Raw genomic sequence first — 22,418 nt, forward strand, 5'->3', positions numbered from 1 at the left:
ATAACGTGGAGTTATAAATTTTTTCATTTCTACGTTGGCCGTAGCAATTCGACATGCCGTGGTTGTGACGTCGTTGTGTTCCACGTCGACCGTACATAGGGCGTACGGTAGGCTTGCATTGTTTGTACGGCCGCCGTTGCCTCTTATCAATGAAAAATGAATTTTGCCCGAAAACCGAATACATTTTAAAAAACCGAACACAACGAAGCGTTCATGTTTGTTCACGCGTCTCCCCCACCTGTTCGAGCCGCGTCTTCGCGCTTTGTTCATTCAGTTCGTCGGTGGAAGTCCTCGTGAAAGGAAGTCCTCGTGAAAGGAAGTCCTCGTGAAAGGAAGTCCTCGTGAAAGCATCTCTCGTGTGTCGATCGGTACTTTTCCTCGTGTTTTCACCTTGATTTGTGCTGTTTTTTTTTTTTTACTCATCTTGTGTTTTAATTAATAACAAAAAAGCAATCCGATCACGTGGTGTGACGGACTGTCGGGCAAGGATTTAATTTCACAGAAAAACCGGTTGAAATTTGGAATATCCATGATTACCTCAGCCCGATGCGTTTGATGAAAGTGATTGTGGTTCTGGGGGCATCATGCTTGATGAGCTGCCCTGGGGGCATCGCTCGCAGAGTGCGCGAGCAATCGGAACCCAGGCTGGAGCTCGAGCCTGTGTGGACCTTTGGATTGGTGATTGTACCAGTTTACATACAATACACCGACACCGAAGGTCATTTACTCATCTTATTTTACCTTAAACATGGGGAATTTCAGTTGAAAGTGTCTTGAAATTGGGGTTTCTTGGGGTCCAGGAACAGATTAATTCACTCCATTATTTCTTATTGGGAAAATAGTTTGGGAATCGAACTTTTTGCAATCCGAACAGCCTCCTGGAACGAATTCAATTCGGATCTGGCCGGACGTTCGCCTTAGGGTCCCCCTGTGGTCGCCTTGCGGGCACCTTGAGGCGACCTTGCGTCTGCCTTGAAAATTCTATAGCCGCTGCAGGGACGCTCTGAGGTCACCGTGCGACATCAAATCAAAGACCACACGGCACCCCCACGTTTTCGGTCTCCATAATTTCTAAATACGCCGTGCGGCTCCCCGATAAATAAAAACATATGTGACTGCTACATTGTGTGACCGTGGAAATACTGCGGCCGCTGTATAATTGCAAGTAGCCGTAGATTTTTGAGACCCCACGGCCGCCGTGGCAAATGTAACTTTGACCTAAACAATCATGAGTCCTGAGTCTGTGTGTTCTTCTACATCCACAAGGTCTATGACTCAGTCTGGAAAGAAGGCTTCCTGTACAAGATACACAGACTCGGCATCAATGGCAGAATGTTCTGGTGAATCCGTGATTTCCTATCGAATCAAACTTTCCAAGTGAGAGTTGGTCAAGCCCTTTCTTCTGTGTTTCCCATGGTCAATAGTATCCCCCAGGGTAGCTGTCTTCGTCCCACCCTTTTTAACATCATGATGGATGATGCTGCCTCCTCTTTAGTGTCCCGCAGCAGGATATCTCCATTTGCGGATGATGTTGCTATGTGGGCCCGGAGCAGAAGCCTTCAGTTTACGGCCAAAAAACGCCAGGGGGAGGTTTGCAGGATTGAGCAGTGGGCCCAAAAATGGGGCTTCTCGATTTCTGGGCCCAAGTACAAGTTCTTTATTTTCTCTCGTAAAAGGAAGGTCAAGGACTTATCAATAAAAATTGATGGCAATTCTATTAAAGCTTCCCCTGATGTTTCCTTTCGAGGAGTTACTTTCGATAAGGGCCTTATCTGGAGACCCCATCCTAAAACACTTGGCGCCAGCTGTGCCAAAGGCCTTAACCTTCCACAAAGTCTTGCAGGTACATCTTGGGGAGCTCATCAGGGAAGTCTCCTCCAAAATAAAACCCTCTTCCGCTCCCAATAAGATTACGGCAGTCAGGCCTTTTGGGTCATGTGCAAAACCAACCGCAAAAAGCTGGAAACCATTCAAGCCAAAGTGTACGGTTGTGTCTGGGTGCTTTTAAAAGCACGCCAATCTGTGCCCTGCTCGCGGAGGCTGGCGAGTTCAAGTTGATGTGTCGGTTGATGGAGTTTTCACAGGAGTACCATGCCTCGATAATCTCACGGTTCACCTTCAATGATGCTGCGTCATGGATAGCTGCCTGATCGCATAAGAACGTGTGTGTGTGTGTGTGTGTGTGTGTGTGTGTGTGTGTGTGTGTGTGTGTGTGTCTGTGTGTGTGTGTTTCTGTGTGTGTCTGCGTGTGTGTGTCTGTGTGTGTGTGTGTGTCTGTGTGTGTGTGTGTGTCTGTGTCTGTGTGTGTGTGGGTCTGTGTGTGTGTGTGTCTGTGTCTGTGTGTGTGTCTGTGTGTGTGTGTGTGTGTGTGTGTGTGTGTGTGTGTGTGTGTGTGTGTGTGTGTGTGTGTGTGTGTGTGTGTGTGTGTGTGTGTGTGTGTGTGATGTCCACCTGTACATGCAGTGTGACATGCAAAGAATAAAACATTTGCAATTGTGATTTAATGTACTTCTTTATTTCAGTCAGCACGTAACAAAGCGAGCACACAAGCATTCTTCAAATGTCAACTCCATGTTGGAGCTTCCATGAAGACCTTTGGAAAACTCGATAGGCTCTGGTTGATTCAACCATAATCTTCTTGCAGTTCTTCTTCAAGCCGCATAATCTGTGGCCAAAGCAACAAATCCACAATTAATCTTTTCACTTCACAAAACTGTGCAATGCACAAAAAACAAAAACGTTTTACAAACTGATTTTCGAATCGTTAATGGAAGTCAACACAAGAATTCTCAAGAGAGATGTCACAAAACTTCTGTTAAACCAACCAGGCTACAATAACTCAGGTACAACTTTCCATTAAAACCACAAAAATTTCAAAAGCACAAAAAGTCTCAAGTTAAGGTCTCTGGTATTCCATACCACAGAAAAGCCACAGCGAATAATTATGGAGAGGTCGGCAGATGCTTGTCACCTTCCAAACTCATCCACCTACTTTTATCATAATTTTTCCACATCATTTTGAAACATCATGTTATTTATCATTTTTGATCCTGTCTCTCAATGGTGAAGAATAACTTGAGAAATTTTCGTATCCACATCTCCATCTTCATCAAAATCGAACCAATTCGTCCTTGTCACACACCCAACCTATCGACCAAGTTTCATCCAAATCTATCAATAATGTTTTGAGATATCCGAGTCACAGACAGACAAACAGGTGCAGAAGTGATTTTTATTGAATATATCTGTTTGGACCTTTCAGTAAAGAAAAAAAAACATTAAAGAATTGTAAGCAATTGAAATAAATGAAGCCCACATAATTCATTGTCCGAGCCGTGAAGCGAGAGGCCTGAAGCATGTCTTCTGTGCACGTGCACAGCTTACAACATGATATTTATCTTTACTGCTTACTTGCTAAAAGTTACTCCCTCTTAAACTTCACTTTCGCAAGAGACTACAAAGTCTTTTGTTCTCAAATGCTCCAGCGGCAATATTTGACATTGAAATGTTTTACTCTTTTGAAATGACAATGAAATGTGAGGGAGGCAGAAAGCACGAGCATTGTAAAGTTCCATTTCTAAAAGTCAGTTGTGCGTGGAGTCAGGCCAGCTGTGCAGTCAGCCAATGGGTGAAGGACACAGCTTGACAAATTAGGTGTGCTGGCCTTTGGCCATATTATATGTCACGTGATATGTGTTAACCAATGAGATTGCATAGAAATGAAAAAGCCAGAAAAGTGATCTTTAAATGCTCAGGTGATTGATGAAAATACCCTGAGGACAATCACCAGATCGATGTGGGTTGTGTGCCAAATTTGATGGTTAGCGGTCCAGCAGTCCTTGCAAAAAACGTGGACAGATAGAAATCCGATGAATCTTATTTATTAGATTCCTCCATCCTCCCTCATCTGCGTTTCCCCAAAACCCCAAGTCCTCTGTTTTGAAGGCTTATGACTGGACTTTTTATTAAAATTCCACTTTAGTGCTATTATTAGAACAAAACTAATCGTGGAATTCTTACTCATTCCAGTCACAAGTTTGTCATTGCAATTCTGCCTGCAATCCTTGATGTGCAAAAAAAAAACAGCAGACCATCAACAGAAACGAAAATCGAAATATGAAAAACAATCCAAACAGTGTACTTGCCTTCACAAGCCGGTGTCGTGATGAAAACTTGGACACTTCATTAATGACAGACAATGCTTCGCACAATAAAGTTTTTCCACATGTGCAAGACAATGTTGAAGTGATGATGAATGAATGGAACAAGTGTTTTTTTTATTCATGGCGTGGATCATCCGTTTCGTTTCATGACGTTTCATGACGTGGATCATCCAATGTCAACTTCGTCAGAGGCACTGAGGAAAAAAATTCATAAAATACTGTTGTGACAATACACAGGAGGGAATGCACAATTTCTAATCAACAGCATTTGGTTGCAAGCTGCTCATTTGTTGTTAGACAATTAAATAAATACAATTTGGCAACATTATGCCTGTGTCATATCCACATCCCAAAATAAAACCAAATTGAAACTAGAAGGGCACTTGGTGGAGCGCATACCTCCGCCATGTAAAATGCCTGATCCACGAGAACATATCGGGCCCAACACATCTTTGAAATATCGTGCTATATATCGTTTTTGGCCACATCTCGCAATGGTGAAGAATCACTTTATAAATTAAATAACTCTCGTATCCAGATACAGATTTTCACCAAAATCAAATCGATTAGTCATGGTCACACACCCAACTTTTCCACCAAGTTTAATCCGAATCCATACACAACTTTGAGATATCATGCTATCTATCATTTTTAGCCCTATCCCTCAATGGTGAAGCATCATTTTGAAAAATCATCGGATCCAGATCTTCACCACCAAAATTTAATCAATTCTTCCTCGTCACAAATCCAGTGTGCCCATCAAGTTTTGTCTGAATCCATCAACCTTTTGCGATATCGTACGATATATCATTTTTGGCCTTCTCTCTCACTGGTGAAGAATCACTTTGAAAATTTGAGTCGTTGGATCCGGATCTTCACCAAAATCTATCCAGTTCGTCCTTGTCACACACCCAACCTGCCCACCAAATTTCATGTGGACCCGTAAACAACTTTTTGAGATATCGCTCGGTTGTTCCGGCAAATGGCTGCTTTCTGGCGTTGAACAGCGCACAGAACATTGCATCATAAGCCAGGCCTGTGTTAATTGGGCGATGCATCTCGTTCAATGGTGAGGGGAGAATGAGCGCGATAATTGACGGTTGGAGGTCACGTGCAGCGATGCACCAATCGGCAAGCAGGATTTGGCTAAAGTCTGCTTGAGGCTCCACCCACACTGGTCACCCATAAAACAGATGGAAGGACCACCTTCCTAATGGTTGGTGACAGCTCTGATAACTCCTTACGGTTGGAGACAGCTCTTGACAGTTGGTTGCAGCTCCTGACGGTTGATTACAGCTCCTGACGGTTGGTGACAGCTCCACAAGCTCCTGACGGTTGGTGACAGCTCCTGACGGTTGGTGACAGCTCCACAAGCTCCTGACGGTTGGTGAAGCTCTTGAGGGTTGGTCACAGCTTTTGAGGGTTGGTTACAGCTCCAGACAGTTGGTTGAATGAACATTTGATTGATTTGAATTCATCCATTTCATCTACAAGGAAATAAAAAGTTATTCAGTTTATGTATTTTTTTAAGTAATAAATTCCTTGTTGACGTTTCAACCTGTCCGTGATTGTCATTTCCTTCCATTGATCCAGCATCGTCCAAACTTCGACAGACTGGGAGGTAATTCCCAAAATAATTAACCTGTCATTGTCAGCATGCACCAGTGGTAAACGCTCAGCTGCATTACTTAAGATCCAATCAAGATAAGATTTGTGCATCGCCGAGGGCGCGTTCCCGGTCAGGAGGCCACGTGACCTCAAATTAAATGGAAAATGAGACGGTGGACACTGGAACTCATGGTTAACTGATAAGCATTCATGGTTGTTAAGCAATCCGCCACACCACAAAGTTTACTGTGAGCGGTGGCCCGAGGTCCGGTTCTTCTGAGGAGAAACGATGATTAAGCCCCTCAAATTACATTCGGTACCCATGACCATAACAATATACACATATATGTATATATATATATATATATATATATATATATATATATATATATATATATATATATATATATATATATATATATATATATATATATATATATATATATATACATACCTGTATATGTAGGTACATGTATAGACGTATACATATTTCCAGAAATATGTATATATATATATATATATATATATATATATATATATATATATATATATATATATATATATATATATATATATATATATATATATATATATATATATATATATATATATATATATATATATACATATATATTGTTACGGCTGTGGAAATTCGCATTACACCTTAAAGGGCCCTCAGGTGAGATATCTCCAGAGGTACATGTGTAGTTCGCCCAAACCCGTTGTATAGAGGGAATTTATGTGATCCATCTGGGCTGCGACGCTTTGAGTTAGCCATTTCTCTGTTCTGTCTTTAATTTCAAACAAACAGCATCTCAACAACCACGCCATCCCCACCACAGCGCCAACCACACTACAACGACGCCACCTCCACCACCTACGCTACCACATCATCGCTTCTACAACCATTCGCAAACACCACCACCTTCGCCTTTACCTTCACAACTTCATCCCACATCATCGCTTCTACGGCCATTCCCAAACACCACCAGTCAACACCAAACGTTGTGTTCCCGGAGCCGTTCGGCCATGGAGGCTGAACGCGTCGATCCGCGGATCAGGAATGCTTCACACCCACTTCTCCTCCGTCCAATGGGCAAGCGCGAGGCGGCTTGGCCCCGCCTCCAGGCGATGTAGGTGAATTCCGTCCATGTCCGACTATGCAAATTTTAGGATCAGGGGAGGTTCACGCCCATTTTTGCCCGACCAATGGCTGACCGGGGGGGGGGGCGGTGTGGCCCCGCCTCCACTCGCGTCCTGATCCGGGAATTTGCATATCGGCGCCTCCTGAGAGCTATAAAATGATGAGCGCAAGGCGACTCGTGAGGAGAGAGTGGAACTGGGAGTAGAGTGTGGAACTGGGGAGTTGGTTGTGAGAGAAGCGAGAGGCGTGGAGCGTGGAGCGTTGAGCGGTGGGAAGCGGAGTTGAGAGTTGAGCTGGAAGAAGGGGAATGCGCACGGTGGAGCTGCAGGCGGCGGGTCAGAGCAAGGGAGCTCAGGTCTGAGGCAAGGAGGACGGCGGTCGGCGACGAGGTTGCGGTGTGGGGGATCGCTCGTCTCGTTGCGGGACCCAAGCCAGCCAGCCACTCCCGTCCCCCAGGGCATCAACAATTTTCCCTTCCCCCGCGCTGAGATAGTGCAAAGGGGGCCCCGTTGCTCCCCCACCCCAAACGTGGTGCCAACGAGCATGCCAGGGGCACGGAGTCGGGGTACAGCAGCGCGGACACTTTGCGGCTAGCCCGTCAACGCATCACGAGGATGCGGGTAAGACCTCCCCGGTCTCGCAGACCTGGCCGCTCCTCGAGGTCCCGTACACATTTGGCCTACGGGCCAGTCTGCCTCCTTGTCTGTGAGGGTGGCTTCCTTCTTTTGCTTTTGTGTAAATGTGTGTTGGCGCCGTCTGTGAAGTAAAACTGTGTAAGTGTTGCCGTGTGTACGCGTATCGTCGGTTTTAACTGCTTTTCTTACATTTGCTTTTTGTGCATTTTTGTATGGCTGTATATACGTGCTTTCCATGTGTCGTGTCATAAAATGCTTGTTTGATGAACTGTGCCCGTTTCGCTTCTTCTTTTCTCTATTGAATCTCCATCCTGCTTCACGTAAGGGGTTCGTAGTGGGTGCAACATCCCGGTAATTAATCGGAACCGTCAAGGCAGACGATAACACCACTCGGTTATCACTGTAGCACGGAACGGACCACTTCAGCGGTTCGTGTCCAGAGTCGGCCTGTGGCGTGGTACGATCGCCCGGTCGACCATTCACGCAGGTACTTAGGAAGATCGAATTGGGCGAGCAACCCTATCCTGCGCGGGTGGGCAATTGGCACGATCGTGGTGAGGTTAAACCCCCACCCGTGACTAGCTCCCGGCGTTGTTCCGAGAGGGTCACGACGAAATTGTCCGTCTGGTGGGCGACGTGTCGCGATTCGAGTTACGTGGTCGTTCACACGCCGGCGGGCGCGAATTTGCAACAATATATGTATATATATATATATATATATATATATATATATATATATATATATATATATATATATATATATATATATATATATATATATCCCTCTGTTGTAAGAGGCGACCAGGGTTGCGTCAGGAAGGGCATCTGGCGTAAAACATGTGCCAAATCACTATGCGGATCATATGGATGATCCGCTGTGGCGACCCCTATCCGGAGCAGCCGAAAGAAGAAGAAGAAGATATATATATATATATATATATATATATATATATACATACATATATATATATATATATATATATATATATATATATATACATACATATATATACATATATATATACATATATATATATATATATATATATATATATATATATACACATATATATATATATATATATATATATATATATATATATATATATATATATATATATATATTGTTGCAGACCCGGGGTCGGGGGTGTTCCCACAAGGCTCTCCGGAATCGCAGGCCATCACAAAAGAATAACTGTGAATTGGTGGGTCGTGAATCGACCACAAATGCCAATAAGTCGACCACATGACTTGTATTGGGCTCCTCCGTCTCATTAATACCGTTACCTTAATCTAATTACTGGAGAACACACCGTCAGTACACACTTGCTCAAACCGGATCATCTTACCAGATCGGATTCAGTCGAGCGGAACTGCCCAGCATGTACCGGCAAGGAAACAGATCGTTGGGGAATAACAGCGAAGCTCGGGTGCAGGCCATGCTGGACCAATGAAAGAAAACAGGAAAACGAGCTGGGAACATTTCTCTATTACACATGTATTTACAATCGAGCGAGGAAAAGTATGTGGCACAGAGAATGGGGTTTATTTTTTATGTACAGCAGGGGGTAGCAAGGAATTTGTGGGGTGTGGCAAAAGGCAACTTTTAAAAGACAGAGCAAGATTATCCCGACTATCTTCTACAATCTTACTTCATCTTGGACAGGCGCCATCAAACACACACACACACACACACACACACACACACACACACACACACACACACACACACACACACACACACACACACACACACACACACACACACACACACACACACACACACACACACACACACACACACACAGAGTGAGAGAGCAAAGATCGAAAGAGAAGGGTGAGGTTGAGCACCCTCCAAATACCTGGCATGGTCGGCTGACCAACGTGGACCATGACGCTTCGGGAGGGGTCGTTGGAAAGATATTGGTGTGTCCAGTGTGGGAGTGAGGAGGTGCGATGTAGGCGACATTAGTGTTCCGGTGTCGTGCCAGAGGAAAATGGGATTGCGAGTCAGTAATGTTGTTCTTTGTGCATCCACAGAAGACTGGATAGAGGGGTGGACAGAGAGAGCAGAACAGATGTATGAGGAGAAAGATCCCGAACCTAACCGTTTAACAGTCTGTATGTGAAGCATGAACCTCTTTGGGATGCTCTGCCTGAGCGTTCCCACCTTGTGATATGGCGCATTATATCCTGCTTATTTATTCGCCGGGGCTCAAGGCAACGTGCGCTCCGCACTGGTTCGTCTGGCTGCGCAGGGGTGGTGGGACTTCGACAGCAAGGCAAGGAGTGTCAAAGGATGGCAGTCACCTCGGATCAGGTTCTCGAGGAAAAAGAAGCTCTCCAAGAAGAAGCGCATTCTGGACGGCAATCGGACACAAATAATGTTCTGAAGAAGAGGCTCGAATGACTCCATGCTCCCCTTTTTATAAGCCCTAGGTGAAGGGTGGGGTGAGGAATGGAAAGCGACGCACTGTGGGCCAAATCCTGCACTTCTGTTGGGCCACAGCGGCCCTAGCCATGCCCTGCTTGGCTCTGGGACCAGAAACCGGCTCAGATGCCTCCCAGCACCGGCATGGCTCGAAGCCCATGACTGATCATGGGGCATGCTCCCCAAGCCGGCATCCCGGCCCTGAATGTGCACCAAGTGCAGTCTGAATGTCGGATGGCAGCGGGCTTTCTTTGCCACCCACGGGCTCCTTCACGAGTCAAAATGCACACCCGGGATCTGAACCAAACTCTCGGATCACCCTTCTGATTCACACCCAGGACCCGAACCCCTCCTCATTGCTCTCGGTCTTGCCATGGTGTGACGACTGGATGAGGGCTGTATCAATTCCGGATGCTCACCCGGGACGTTTCCGGTGAGACGCGGTGGAGCTATTGGCGTCTCTTGCATTGTTGAGCATCGCGCGGTACCATGCACACTCTGACGCATGGTGCTCCTCAAAATAGAGTGGTGAATTGTGGTGATGCAGAGGTATGAGGGAGAGTGGGAATATTTTTCCCATGTGCGGGAGGCGTTTGTGGTCAAAGTGGTGAGATTTGGTGAGTGAGTTGTGGAGTTAGGTGCGGTGCCAGTTGGGAATTGGCATGCAGATTTAAATTAAATAATGGCACGCGAATTCTCGTGTGTGGGTTATTTAGTGTGCAGCAGGGATGGGGATGATCCGAGCCACGGAAGGCATCGCGGCGTGCTTTTTAACAATTTCCCATTGAATGGCGTGTGTGCATGTATGCTTGTCATGTACTATGGCAAAAAGGAAAGGGTTGGAGTGCAGGTAAGAGTATGAATCAGAGATCACTGTTTGTAGGGCACCATTGCCTTGAGGCATGCCGTTTTGCATACAACAACAACAACAACAACAACAACAACAATATATGTGCCGAAATACATGGTCTCGGCTCATGGAAGAAACCGCTTAACCTCACTATGTCAAACTTTAAACATATCATCCGATACCCAGGGTGCACACAGTGTGAAAATGATGAAGACATGGGTCATGTGGTGTGGAAGTATACAATTAAATCTTGAGATGTATATTGAGGATGTGAATTGATCACATGGGGCAAGCATGGCCTCAATCTAAGCTGTGTTGACAGGTATAGCTGGCCACACCGCTGCTCAATTTACAATACAACCAACCGATGAACAACTTCCATTTTGTCCGAAGCTGTGAAGAAAATTCAAAGGTAAATGTGACAGCAGCAAGAAACGGAGTGGTGCACTGGAAACGGGGGTAGAAAAAGGTGCAATGATAGAATGTGAGGGGAGTGAAGCTGTGGGCAATACCTGGAAGTGACATTTTCAGTTTGAAAACATGATCCTCATGACTTTTTTTTCATTGTGATGCAGACATGGTGGGCCCTGCAACTTCTAGAAGTGGTCGGAGCAGCCATGTAGCTTTTGCTTCTTGCAAGCTTCCTCCAGGAAGTGCATCCAGCTGCAAACACAAAAAATGGATCTTACCAAAAAACAGAAGTCGATTCTGTGCTCATTGAAATCTTTTACCTTTTTAAATTGTCTGAACCTAATGTAGACCAAATGAGTTGGGCCATCGATGAATATTCAACAACAATTGGATCAGAAAACACATCTTTCTGTGAAAATTATTGGTTGAATTTATTTGAAAACTCTTTGATTTCCTCTCCATTTCATGTTTTAACTGAAAATTAACCGATGAAAATAAACCCTCTGAGATTTTCATTTCTTTATGAGAAGCAAAGATTAAGTATTATAAGTGGGAGGTGGATACTTGTGATAAATGTATTTTAAACAAAGATAAACTCGAAAAACGTCCGAGAAAAATCATCTTTTTTATCATTATATATTGTTTCGGTTGTGGGGTCGATGGAAGAATTTAATGGAGAATTTAGGATTTAATTGGGTTTTTTGGTCCGTGGACGTGTGGGAGACATGTCAATGTAATTAAGTAGGGAAACTGTGAGCTTCAGTGTCAAGTGTCACCACACGGGGGGTGGGGGGGGGTGGTGTCGTGTTTTCTTTTTTATATACATTGTCGAAGCTCGAAGGAGAACGAACACACAATGCACAACAATTGGGACAGGAGGCAAGAGGGGCAGGAGAGGGAAGGACAAACAGTGGGGAACAGAGACATTCGGAGATCTGTGGAAGGGAGAGAGATGGGGAGGGGAACATGGGGTAGACAAGATGGACACCACAGAGACTTTCAGGAAGGAAGGCATGGAATTTGAAGGTGGCGGGTTTCGGGTGGATTAATGGGGGTGGAAAAGATTGTGGTTTTGGATGCTGGAAAAGAAGAGGTGGGGGTGAACATCTGTTTTGAAGACCTTGAGGGAAGAATGGGATTGAAAGTGTGTGGGAGTTTATTCCAAAGGCGGGGAAAAAGAGGAATGAAAGAGTGAAGGTGAGCAGTGATTTGCGATTTTGGTAGTTCTACCAGAACTTGAGCGCCCGGCGGAAATATGGTGGGGGGGGTGGAACCTATCACAGACAGAGTGCGGGGTGGAGTGAGACCGGAGAGGTGACGGTAGAAGACAGAAAGACCACCGACCTGCGTGTGGTGAGAGAGTGAGACTCAACCTCAGAGAGAGGCCCAAAGACTCAGCCTCACCATGGGAGATACCAATGATCCAAATGCGTTGGTTGTCACAGCGTGAAGCCGAGAAAGGTGGGGTTAATGGGAAGGTGTTAATTAGCTAGGGTTTAAGAATAAGCTTCCCCAGTATATAGTTGTCCTCCTGTGACCTTTCCTGATATTTTTTATGACCAAAACCATGATGGGAAACAAGCAAACGTGCCGAGCAGGCAGAAGCCCCACCTCCCAGGGTGATGGCACGCAAACTCACGCCCCCGAGGCTGATGATTGATGGGCGTGATGTCAGAAGCTCACCGAGCAGGCAGAAGCCTTGCCTTCCCGAGTTTCGTGCGAGCAGGCCATGCCCCGGAGATGAAGGATGATTCGGTGTAATGTCAAAAAAGTGGGGTTGGTTGCACATTGAAGGAGAGTGGAGTTCAGGTTAAGTGCACGCACGAGGCAGAGTTGAGTTGAGGGAAGGAATGCAAAAAAAAAGTTCAAAATTGATGGAGTTAGGAGATGGCCTGTAAGAACAGGGCTTTAAGGCTGCCTTTCCCTCGACGCACAAAGAGTGGGGCACGGTTCTTGTCCTCATGTTGAGGCGATCTGGCTCCCATGGTGAAGCAAGATGCTGGCCTTTGGCTCTTGGTTGAGTCGTGAAAAATGGACCACGATCCTCGTGTTTGTCAAGTTGAGGTCGGTGACGACGATCGATGCATGAAGCAGCTGCACTGGGTCTCTGAGCCTTGGTGTTGAGTGCCGCTCGTGGATTGATTGAAATACGTTTGTCCTGCTGCGAGAGAAGCGACTTGGCGCCATTTTTCGCGCGTGTGCACGTGCTGGTGGAAGGGCCTCAATTCCAAATTCCACAAAGACAGCTGTGGGCCAAGCTCGCGACAAGAATAAAGGAAGGGTTTACGTTTTATTTTGCTCTCCTTTGTATTTAAGTCCATGTGAAGAGGTGCCTCAACTTTAGGATTTATTTACTTCACGTTATTATCATTACCTTTTGAATTGTTGTCCTTTGTAAATATTTGCCTATTTTCTTTAAATGTGCTCATTTTAACAAACTGTATCCATGTATTTTTCGTGTGGTTCGAGTATTATCCACCCCCCTCCCCCACCCCTCTGCTGTGTAAATCTGCCCCGCCCTTTTCCGGCATGCACGCATTCATGTCCGAGTTTCAGCTGTGGGCCTCCAAGGGAGAAGTTCAGCCATTCGGGGGCTGTTAACCGCCCGTCACCACAAAATTGGGTCGGGGGTTAAACCTGAACCGGCCACCCACGCGACAAGATATTGTTGTGGATTTCAGAATCGGATCCAAGTAATGCACACAACATCCGGGTACTCAGACAGATATTTCCATAAATGCAGGTTCAGAATCGACCCATCCCCTTGTCTGGTGGGATTCTCACTCTTTGATGCGTTGCAGAAGGGTAGAGAACAGATTTCATTTCTTTCGTATGGGATAACCTTTTCCTCTTTACGACACGTTCATGACGTATGATTTTACATCAGTTTTAATTTTCTGCATGAGCAATATTCAGCGTTCGTGCATGCGATAGATTACCGTCGGCCCAACGGAGACTCCTTCTATTCTCTTTCCATCAAAACACATTGGCTTGGAAATCGACGACTTGTTTACACATTTTATTTGGGTTTTCATTTTAACACTGGACTCACAGGACATGTGAGTCATTAAACACCTGACGGGCTTTTCCTGAACACTTTATTCTGACTCAAACATGGCTGCGGTCTCGGATTATTTACCTCAGGCATCCACATTTTTCCATCGGGATCGACACCCAGTTCAGCAACTCTGTGGACACTAACTGGCTGTTGTTCGTGTCCTGCTGAAAAGAGAGGTGATGGTTGCCCATTTACATTTCGTTGCTCCAGCAAATGGCTGCTTTCTGGCATTCGTCCAGCGCCCCAAGCATGGTGTTGTAAGCCAGGCCTGTGTTAATCGGTCGACCGTGCCTGGTATTGAGAGGCCGTTAATTCTCATCTACTCTCCTTCTTTCTGGCTAACAAATCTTCTGTGTGTGTGTGTGTGTGCGTGCGTGCGTGCGTGCGTGCGTGTGTGTGTGTGTGCGTGCGTGTGTGTGTGTGTGTGTATGTGATGGCACCTGTCATGGCATAAGTTAAGATTGTAGAAGATATCACGGGATAAGTCTGTTCTGTGTCTGCTTTTGTAAATTGCTTGTCTTTTGTCGTTCCCTACGAATTCCTTGCCATCCCTGCTGTACATAATAACAAAACCCATTTACTGTGCCACATACCTTTCCTCGCCTGATTGTAAATAAATGCTTTGGATATAAATGTTCCCAGCTCGTTTCCGTCTTTTCCTTCAATGGTCCAGCATGGTCCGTATCCCAGCAGAACTGGGATGTTGTCCCCCAAGAATTTGTTTTTCTCACTGGTACATCCTTGGCAGGTATGCTCGAATGCATCTGATCCGGTAAGGTGATCCGGTTTGAACAAGGCGTATAGAGGGGATGTCCAACGGTAATTAGATCAAGTGACCATTTAATGTAACCGGTTCCATTAGACGGAGGACCCTCAGTCACGTGATTTGGTTATTGGCGTTCACGGTCAGCTCGCGACCCGCCGCGTCACGGTGTTATCCGTGTGTGAAGGCCTGCAATTCCGGAGAATCTGGTGGGAACCCTAGGTATCGTCCCACCCCCCCCCCCTTTCGTGGTCTTCTCGCCTGACTCTGGGTCCGCAACAATATATTTTGTGAATTCAACTTTTTGCGATGTTTTCTCAAAAGGACGGCAAATATGATAACAAACACCCAAACACACATTCAATCTTTTCCAAGAAATATCTCCACAAGAATGAGAAAGAAAACATTGTGTGCACTCACGTGTCCTTATTCTTTGTGCTGGCAGCGATGAGTTCATGAATTTGTGGCCCCAATGGGGATGTTGTGATAACAAAGAATGCCCTTGCATCTGTGGCAAGAAAATTGGACAATCAAATGAAACTATTTGCATGATAGAGCAACGAGATTTAAATTAGTCTCGACAGAAAACTCAATGCATTTGTGAATCAGGAGAGAGGGTGAAGGGAATCATGAAATATGACGTGACGAAACAGAAAACTGTGGTAAGAAAGGTGACACAGACCACTTGCGACAGGCCTGATCAGCACCGAGTCGAGCTTGATGACTGGGCTGAACGTCTGCTTGGCATCCTTTGCACTGGCAAATCTGTTGCTGTCACAGCGAAGCAAAAGCCGTTCCTTGTGTTTCTGCATCAGCACCAAAATGTCTTCGAGCAGCAAAACGTGCAGTTCTGGGAACAAACGATTGTATCATGCAAGTGCAGGCAATCTTTCTGAGAAAGAAGGAGAATGCATGAGGCTCTATAGTGTAGAAATGGCTTCACCCTTCTTTCTTCGGTGTGCGATTGAGTCTTCAACACCCGTGCAAACAGACTGAATCAACTTTACTCAGGGTACTGTGAAATTAAAGTTTTCTTTCCGTGACCAAGTGAGTCCTCAACTCACCAAAGGTCGTCTTCTTGTTCACCTTCCACAAAAGCTGCCCCTCATGGATCATATTCCGCTGTGTCAGGTCAAGGTTCTGCAGATGAGAGATCAATGACCCATCGTTATAAAGCACACACACACACAAAGGATGAATGGATGTTTTATACCGACTGCGGAGTCACAGAAGACCAAGACTTCAATGAAGTATAGGAATTAAGGAAGCATATCAAACGCAGCGGTCATTTCAAAACTCGAGAATGATTAGAGGTTAATAAACCTTCTGTGGGTGAGAGACAAAAATCTCCAGCTGGACCGACCCCAGATGGAGTCTCAAGAAATCAGCAGGAATTGACCCAAGGGATGCAACAATGCCATCCTCAAAACAAGGGGGTGTTTGACATCCGCACCCTTTTAGCTCATTCTACCGCTGACGGGACCTTTACCCTGGACACGGAAGCAAGCCAGGAAGGATTGAGTGCAGTTTTGTCTCCAGCAAAGGGGCAGGGGTGGGGGCGGGGAGAGGCGTCGAAAGAGTGTTGGCATATGACAGTTTGGCCATGAGTAGACCAGAGCAAAATTATTGGGTTACTTGCAATGAGTCATTGGCAATGCGATTTGCCAGAAATGTTTGGTTATAACGGACAATTCCTCCCTTTAATGGCTGTGACGGTTCAACGAACCCAACGATCAGATTGCAAGGTGGTTGTATTGCAGCCGTGTAATGTAATTGTGGCCCGTAGAGCCAGGAAGGCTCATGGGAATGCCGATGCACTCTGTCTGCACCCCTGCCTGGAAAAAAACACCTGTAAATTCTGCATGAGGCATGAGGACAGGGACCAGTTTGGGGATTCCTCCCACAGTATCTTACTCCATTCAGCTTGGGTTTTCCATAAAACCCTGGGAGAGGATTTTGCAACTTTGGCATGGAGCATGGCCTCACAGAGGATTCCATGCTGGTGCCGGTGTACAAATGTGTTCGAGTAGAAAAGATCCAATGCGGAGGAGGTCCCCTCCTTGGAGCGTGAACAAAGTCGCATTTGGCTCAGTGGAAAACCCTGGAATTTAAAGATCACATCTTGTATCGCAAGTGGGTCAACATTGACTTTGAGGAAATTCCTGGCTGGTAATAATCCCAGACCAATTTAAAATCAAAATTTTATAACAATTGCATGGTGCCTGCCCCGGTGGACATTTGTGTAACACCAAAGATAACATCTTGAGTCTGCTGAAAGTTATATTGGGTTAACATGGGGATTGGGGTGCGATATACAGGACTGTCGTTGAGCTTGCAACTCTTGCACTGTTTTAAAGAGACCGACATAGAGGATTGGGGTCTTACAAGCGTCATCCAAATCTGATCTTCTAAGGATCAAAGAAGTACAAAAAAAAACATGTTCATATGCCAGTGCAGAATTCCACCAAGATCTCTCAAACACAAAAATAGATTTTGTAAATGGAAAGTACAGCTTGGATACCTTGAACTCCAAGTCCAATGGATGAGTTGAGCGCTGAAGGACTGACAGGTCCAGCTTTTTCTGGTAGTTCTCCAGTTTCTGATGATAATAGTGAGAGGTAAGAGGGTTATTTGGGCAACAATATTTAAGTGAGAAACAAATAAGAATGAGCTGTATATTCAAAGTACACTGCCACCATGCCAAATAAATAAATAACAATCCTCCAGCGCGTGACATCGCCGGTGCGCCTTCTGCTCATGGCGATGATGCCTTGCAGCACATGCAGTCAGAATTGGGAGGGAGTGGTGTCCAATAATTGAATAATTAAAATAAATAAATAACAATCATATAATTTCTTAATCAATTGGTTATTAGCATACCCAAACCACCACCATTTCATCCAAATCTGTAACTTTTTGAAAATTAAGTAATTAATCGAAAAATTAATCAATAAATTGATTTATCAATAAATCAAAAATACCCTTTAAAGTCAACTAACTTGTTCACTGTCATGTCCAAATATCAGCTTCCGAGCTCAAAAGGTGCCCGAGATATTGCCAGGATGAGAAACAAAATAAATAAGTTATTAATAAATCGATAATAATTAAGTATTAATCAAATAATTGATTCATCAAAAAATAAAAATAGCGTTTTTGCCAAAACACATCTTCACTTTTGTCTCCAAATTTCAGCTTCCAAGCTCAAAGGATGGCTGAAATATCGCCCAGACAAACAAACCAAACAAGAAAACAGAATAAAAACCGAGTACTGCCTGCCTTCGGCACCTGTCGATGACGTCATGCATCGACGAGATATGGAATTGGGCAGGAACAGTGTACCACAAGAAAATGCCAAACAAGATTTAACAGGTGCTTCAAGAAAGAAAAAAAATGGTCCACCTGAATGTATTCCCGTTTCCGCACTGCTTCGTTTATGTGAAAGAGGATGTCGCGAGAACACTTCACAGCCTGCTGCAACTTATCCTTGTCTGGATGACAAACTGCAACAGATTTCAGAATATTGCTCACTTGACCAAAATGACCCTTGCATCAAAAGCCCAACAAACCCACGTTCATCTCAGGAGAAGGGAATGCCTGCATCAGTATTTTTAATCTCCACATAAACACCAGTACGAGGAAGTTCAAAAGCCAATCATCCCTCTCATCCAAGAAGATGAGAGTGACAAATTCAAACTTGATCATCAAATCTATTTGCAACTGTGAACACAAGCTTAAAGTTTTCCTTTCAGTTTGCAAACCTCTTTACAGTATGTATGGCACAAATAATTGGACTGCAGAGCGTAGAGCATCCTCAGACCTCCAGCCTTTTCGGCTTGGTCTAAAACTGGCAAAGCTCGTTGGTATTTATCCAGATAGTTAAAATCAGCGAACAACATGACTGGTGTCAGATTATAAAATGTGAACTTTTCTATTATCCCACGAACCAATTAAAATAGCTAAAAACGTTCAATAATATACATACCTGCCGTGTACTTGAGCACATTTTCAAGAAGAAGTGGGTACTTTGTGAGACGTTGCATCTCCATCAGCATAAAGTCTTGGAATTGCAGACGTCGGCATTTTGGGCTGCTCAGAGCTTCCTGTCGTCACCGTGAGAATTTCAGGGTTGGATATAGTACTTAGGTATAAAAAAAGAAATAAATTCCATTGCTCGTTGAAGTGTCAGGTAGTTCCCAGTGATTTTGGCCAAAACAACGCAGAACTCAAGAAAATGACCAAATATCAAGAAATGAAAAATGAAATGAAAAGATCCTGGAATCTGAAGAGCGTCAAAATTGAACCAGTGATCAATGGAGCAACAGAAATGACGAAGAAAAAACTTACAGAAATCTTAAAAGACATTTTCTCTGTGACAAGATAATAACAGAGAAAAGCAGAATCATGTAGAACTGCAGAAAATATTGTGATGGATTTCAGAATCGTATCCGATGCACACCTCATCAAAGCGAAACACTCATGCACACCTCATCCAGGTCCTCAGACAGTTATTTCCATAAATGCATGTTCAGAATAGACCCATTCCCTTGTCTAGCTGGATTTTAACTCTTTGATGCATTGGAGAAGGGTAAATAATAGGTTCCCTTTCTTTCTTCTGGGATAACCTTTTACTCTTTACTGCTGGTTCTACTCGGTACCTGGCTCTTGCGTACCAGATTCTTGGCGTCCCTGGTTCCTGGAGGTGACTACGTGACGTCGATTGGTGTTTGGGCCTATTTGCGGGTGGGTGCATGGCGAGGTAGGGTGCTGGCGCTGACCCAGGCACGCATACACATTTGGGGTCATTTTATTGGACTCACGACGACTTCTGTCTTGGTTAGCCGAGACTGGATTTCTTTTCCTCCTGAATGATCTGCTGGGTACGGATGTCTTGTGTTTAATTGTTAAGCGAGGCATAGTGACAAGCATCTGCTCTTTGTCCATTTTTCTACAACTACTTGTTGAATTCTTTATTCGTTTGAGATTATTTTGAATGATTTGAATTCATCCATTTACATCACAAGGAGATAGAAAGTTCTTCAGTTTATTTATTTTTCTCAATAATAAATTCCTTGATGACGTTTCAACGTGTCTGTGCTGGTTTCTGTCTGTGTGTTTCAACCAACCTGTCATTTCCTTGCATTGATCCTGCATTGTCCAAACATAGATAGACTGGGAGGTAATTCCCAAACAAATTACCTTGTCATAGTCGGTGTGCACCAGCAGTCAACGCTCAACCGCCTTCCTGAAGATCTAACCAAGACAAGATTGGTGCATCGCCAAGGGCGCGTTCCCCGGTCAGGAGGCCACATGACCTCTTGTTAAATGGCAAATTAGACAGTGGACACTGGAACTCATGGTTAACTTATTGGCTTTTGTGGTTGTTAAGCAACCCACCATACTCGAAAGTTAATTGTGAGTGGTGGCCCCAGCTCTGGTTCTTCCGAGGAGAAACAAGGACTAACCCTCTCATAAACACTCGGAACTCATGGCTGTAAGAATATACATATATAATATATACATTATCTACCTTTGAAAAGGTTTTGTTCTTGTTCTCAAATGTTTGAGGACATCATCATTTCCCCAAATAAATTATGCACTCTCTTAAGTCCTTTTGCAGAAACACAAAATGGCCCTTTATTGTACAGTACATTGATTGCCAGTGCGATGCGTTACTTACAGCCATGAGCTGCTGGAAGTGAGACTCCTTCTGCTTGGCATGAGCCATCTCCACAGCCATCGACTGCATGCTGCAGAACTCACATGCTTCCTTGGTCAGCGCTTGCCCTTGTTCGCCAGAAAACTGCGCATAACAACGGACGAGTAAATCATGCACATGATTGCCTATGTTTGGGTGATCATCAGTCATGTGCATCAATGGCCATTGTGTCGAAAGTATAGTAGTGAGTGGGTGCACACAGGGGAGCGAATATTAGAAAATTATTTGTGAGAAACAAACAACCTGCTTACATAATATAGTACGAGATTCCCAATCTCATAAACCACGTCGTTTTTTTCACTCATCTTCTTCATGGACTCGTTAAAAGTTTCTGCACCGAGGGGGGCAGGGGGATACATGAAAAATAAATACATGCGTGTAAACACCAGTGCTTGTTTCAAAAAAACATGTTCAGGACCTTCATAGAGTTGTTCCACAAAGCAATTTCAACTTCAACAAAACTGCATTTTGAACTTTAACTTGAACTCAATTCTTGGCCAAAACGACTGATACCACTAAAATAAAGTATGAGATGACTCTTGGTCAAGCAGTGATTCACCGTGTATGGGAACAATCTGGTCGATATTCAGGAAGATATTCTGCAATTCCCTGGGGGTGAGTACAGGCTGCAGGTGAGTACGGAACACATCCTGCAGAATCTTGAGGTTCTGTACATGCTTGTCCTCAGTTTGAAATAGTTCTGCAAGAGTGCAAGGTTCCTGTCCTCAATACAAGATGCAGAAACTCAAACATATGCATGTCAACGAAAGCACAATAAAACTTGGAAAACTGTCCAGAAGCGAAACAACCACCTTCGATCACTTTCTGCCGGTTCATCTCACGAGGAGTACATTTTTTGAGCAATTCCTCTTTGGCAGAGTCTTGCCAATTTGGAGCCTCGAGCCCCTGCCCCGACTCGGCCATTGCTGGTAAACCTTCTTGTCCTAATGTGGAAAGAGTGGGACAGTCAGACCTAGTGAGTGAGGTTAAGGCATTACCATTGCGAATTTGTCATTTGGTTAATATTGTGAAGTGGAGGGGTCTGGTGGTCGACCTCTGGTGGATCCCTGCTCATGTCAGCATTGGTGGAAATGAGGCTTGTGATCTTGTGACGAAGCATGCCCTTAAACTGCAAAATGTCACCCAAATCCCTCCTGGGACCATCAGGAATTATTAGTCTGGCCAAAGGCCACATTGAGAAAAAAAATAGCAATTTCAGTGGGACTCCAGCACGAAGGGAAGATTCTGTTACATGGTGCATCCAGATGTGGTATCTCTAGTTAAACTTCCCATGCTTTCCTGGAGAGACCAGGTAGCTCTTGGTAGGCTAAGACTCGGGCACTGTCACCTAAATTCATATATGTATAAAATTGCTTGCCACCCTTCGGGGTTTTCTGAGCCGTGCAGGAAACAAGAAGATCTGAATCATATATTCCAAAATTGCCCTCTTTATGAGGGACATCGGTGGCATCTGGTACAGAATGTAGGAGTGAAGGGGATCAAGGTGTTGGATCTACCGGTGGCATTGAGGCTGATGAACCAGAAGCATCCACAACCCTGTAAGGTGGCACTAAAATTCCTGAAGGAGTGTGGGAAATCCATTTAAATTTCCTTGCACTTGATGGGATAATATGCGATT

The 22,418-nt window shown here is 44.6% G+C and overlaps 1 protein-coding gene across 4 annotated transcripts; it reads right to left on the reverse strand.

The window, feature by feature from the left end:
* Positions 1 to 2,493: 2,493 nt before the first annotated feature.
* Positions 2,494 to 22,066, reverse strand: LOC147007036 (rho guanine nucleotide exchange factor 11-like). 4 transcript variants are annotated; one of them, XM_085867616.1, is made up of 15 exons: positions 21,592 to 21,945; positions 21,339 to 21,479; positions 21,031 to 21,110; positions 20,741 to 20,863; positions 19,046 to 19,163; positions 18,463 to 18,563; positions 17,585 to 17,662; positions 16,128 to 16,203; positions 15,746 to 15,913; positions 15,484 to 15,571; positions 11,344 to 11,494; positions 8,900 to 8,992; positions 5,408 to 5,650; positions 4,146 to 4,357; positions 2,494 to 2,665 (listed from the first exon to the last, which is right to left on the reverse strand). In XM_085867616.1, the coding sequence occupies exons 1-11, from the start codon at positions 21,701 to 21,703 to the stop codon at positions 11,428 to 11,430; spliced, it is 1,152 nt and encodes a 383-aa protein (XP_085723742.1). In that variant the 5' UTR covers positions 21,704 to 21,945; the 3' UTR covers positions 2,494 to 2,665; positions 4,146 to 4,357; positions 5,408 to 5,650; positions 8,900 to 8,992; positions 11,344 to 11,427. The 4 variants fall into 4 exon arrangements, with proteins under 4 accessions (XP_085723742.1, XP_085723743.1, XP_085723744.1 ...); XM_085867617.1 differs by lacking the exon at positions 8,900 to 8,992 and having other exon boundaries at positions 21,592 to 21,948; XM_085867618.1 differs by lacking the exon at positions 5,408 to 5,650.
* Positions 22,067 to 22,418: the final 352 nt, after the last annotated feature.

The sequence above is a fragment of the Eptatretus burgeri genome, unplaced genomic scaffold (assembly GCF_056783735.1).
Source record: "Eptatretus burgeri isolate ZD-2024b unplaced genomic scaffold, Ebu_testis_v1 Ebu_testis_scaffold_884, whole genome shotgun sequence".
Lineage (NCBI taxonomy): Eukaryota > Metazoa > Chordata > Myxini > Myxiniformes > Myxinidae > Eptatretus > Eptatretus burgeri.

Excerpts from the sequence above, each read along its gene's own strand:
- LOC147007036 (XM_085867619.1), bottom strand. The coding sequence starts at position 21,703 with ATGGCCGAGTCGGGGCAGGGGCTCGAGGCTCCAAATTGGCAAGACTCT. Across the intron at positions 21,111-21,338 it reads CCAGATTGTTCCCATACACG|AAACTTTTAACGAGTCCATG; the intron begins GTGAATCACTGC and ends CCCTCGGTGCAG. Across the intron at positions 11,495-15,483 it reads AGCACAAAGAATAAGGACAC|CTGGATGCACTTCCTGGAGG; the intron begins GTGAGTGCACAC and ends TTGTGTTTGCAG.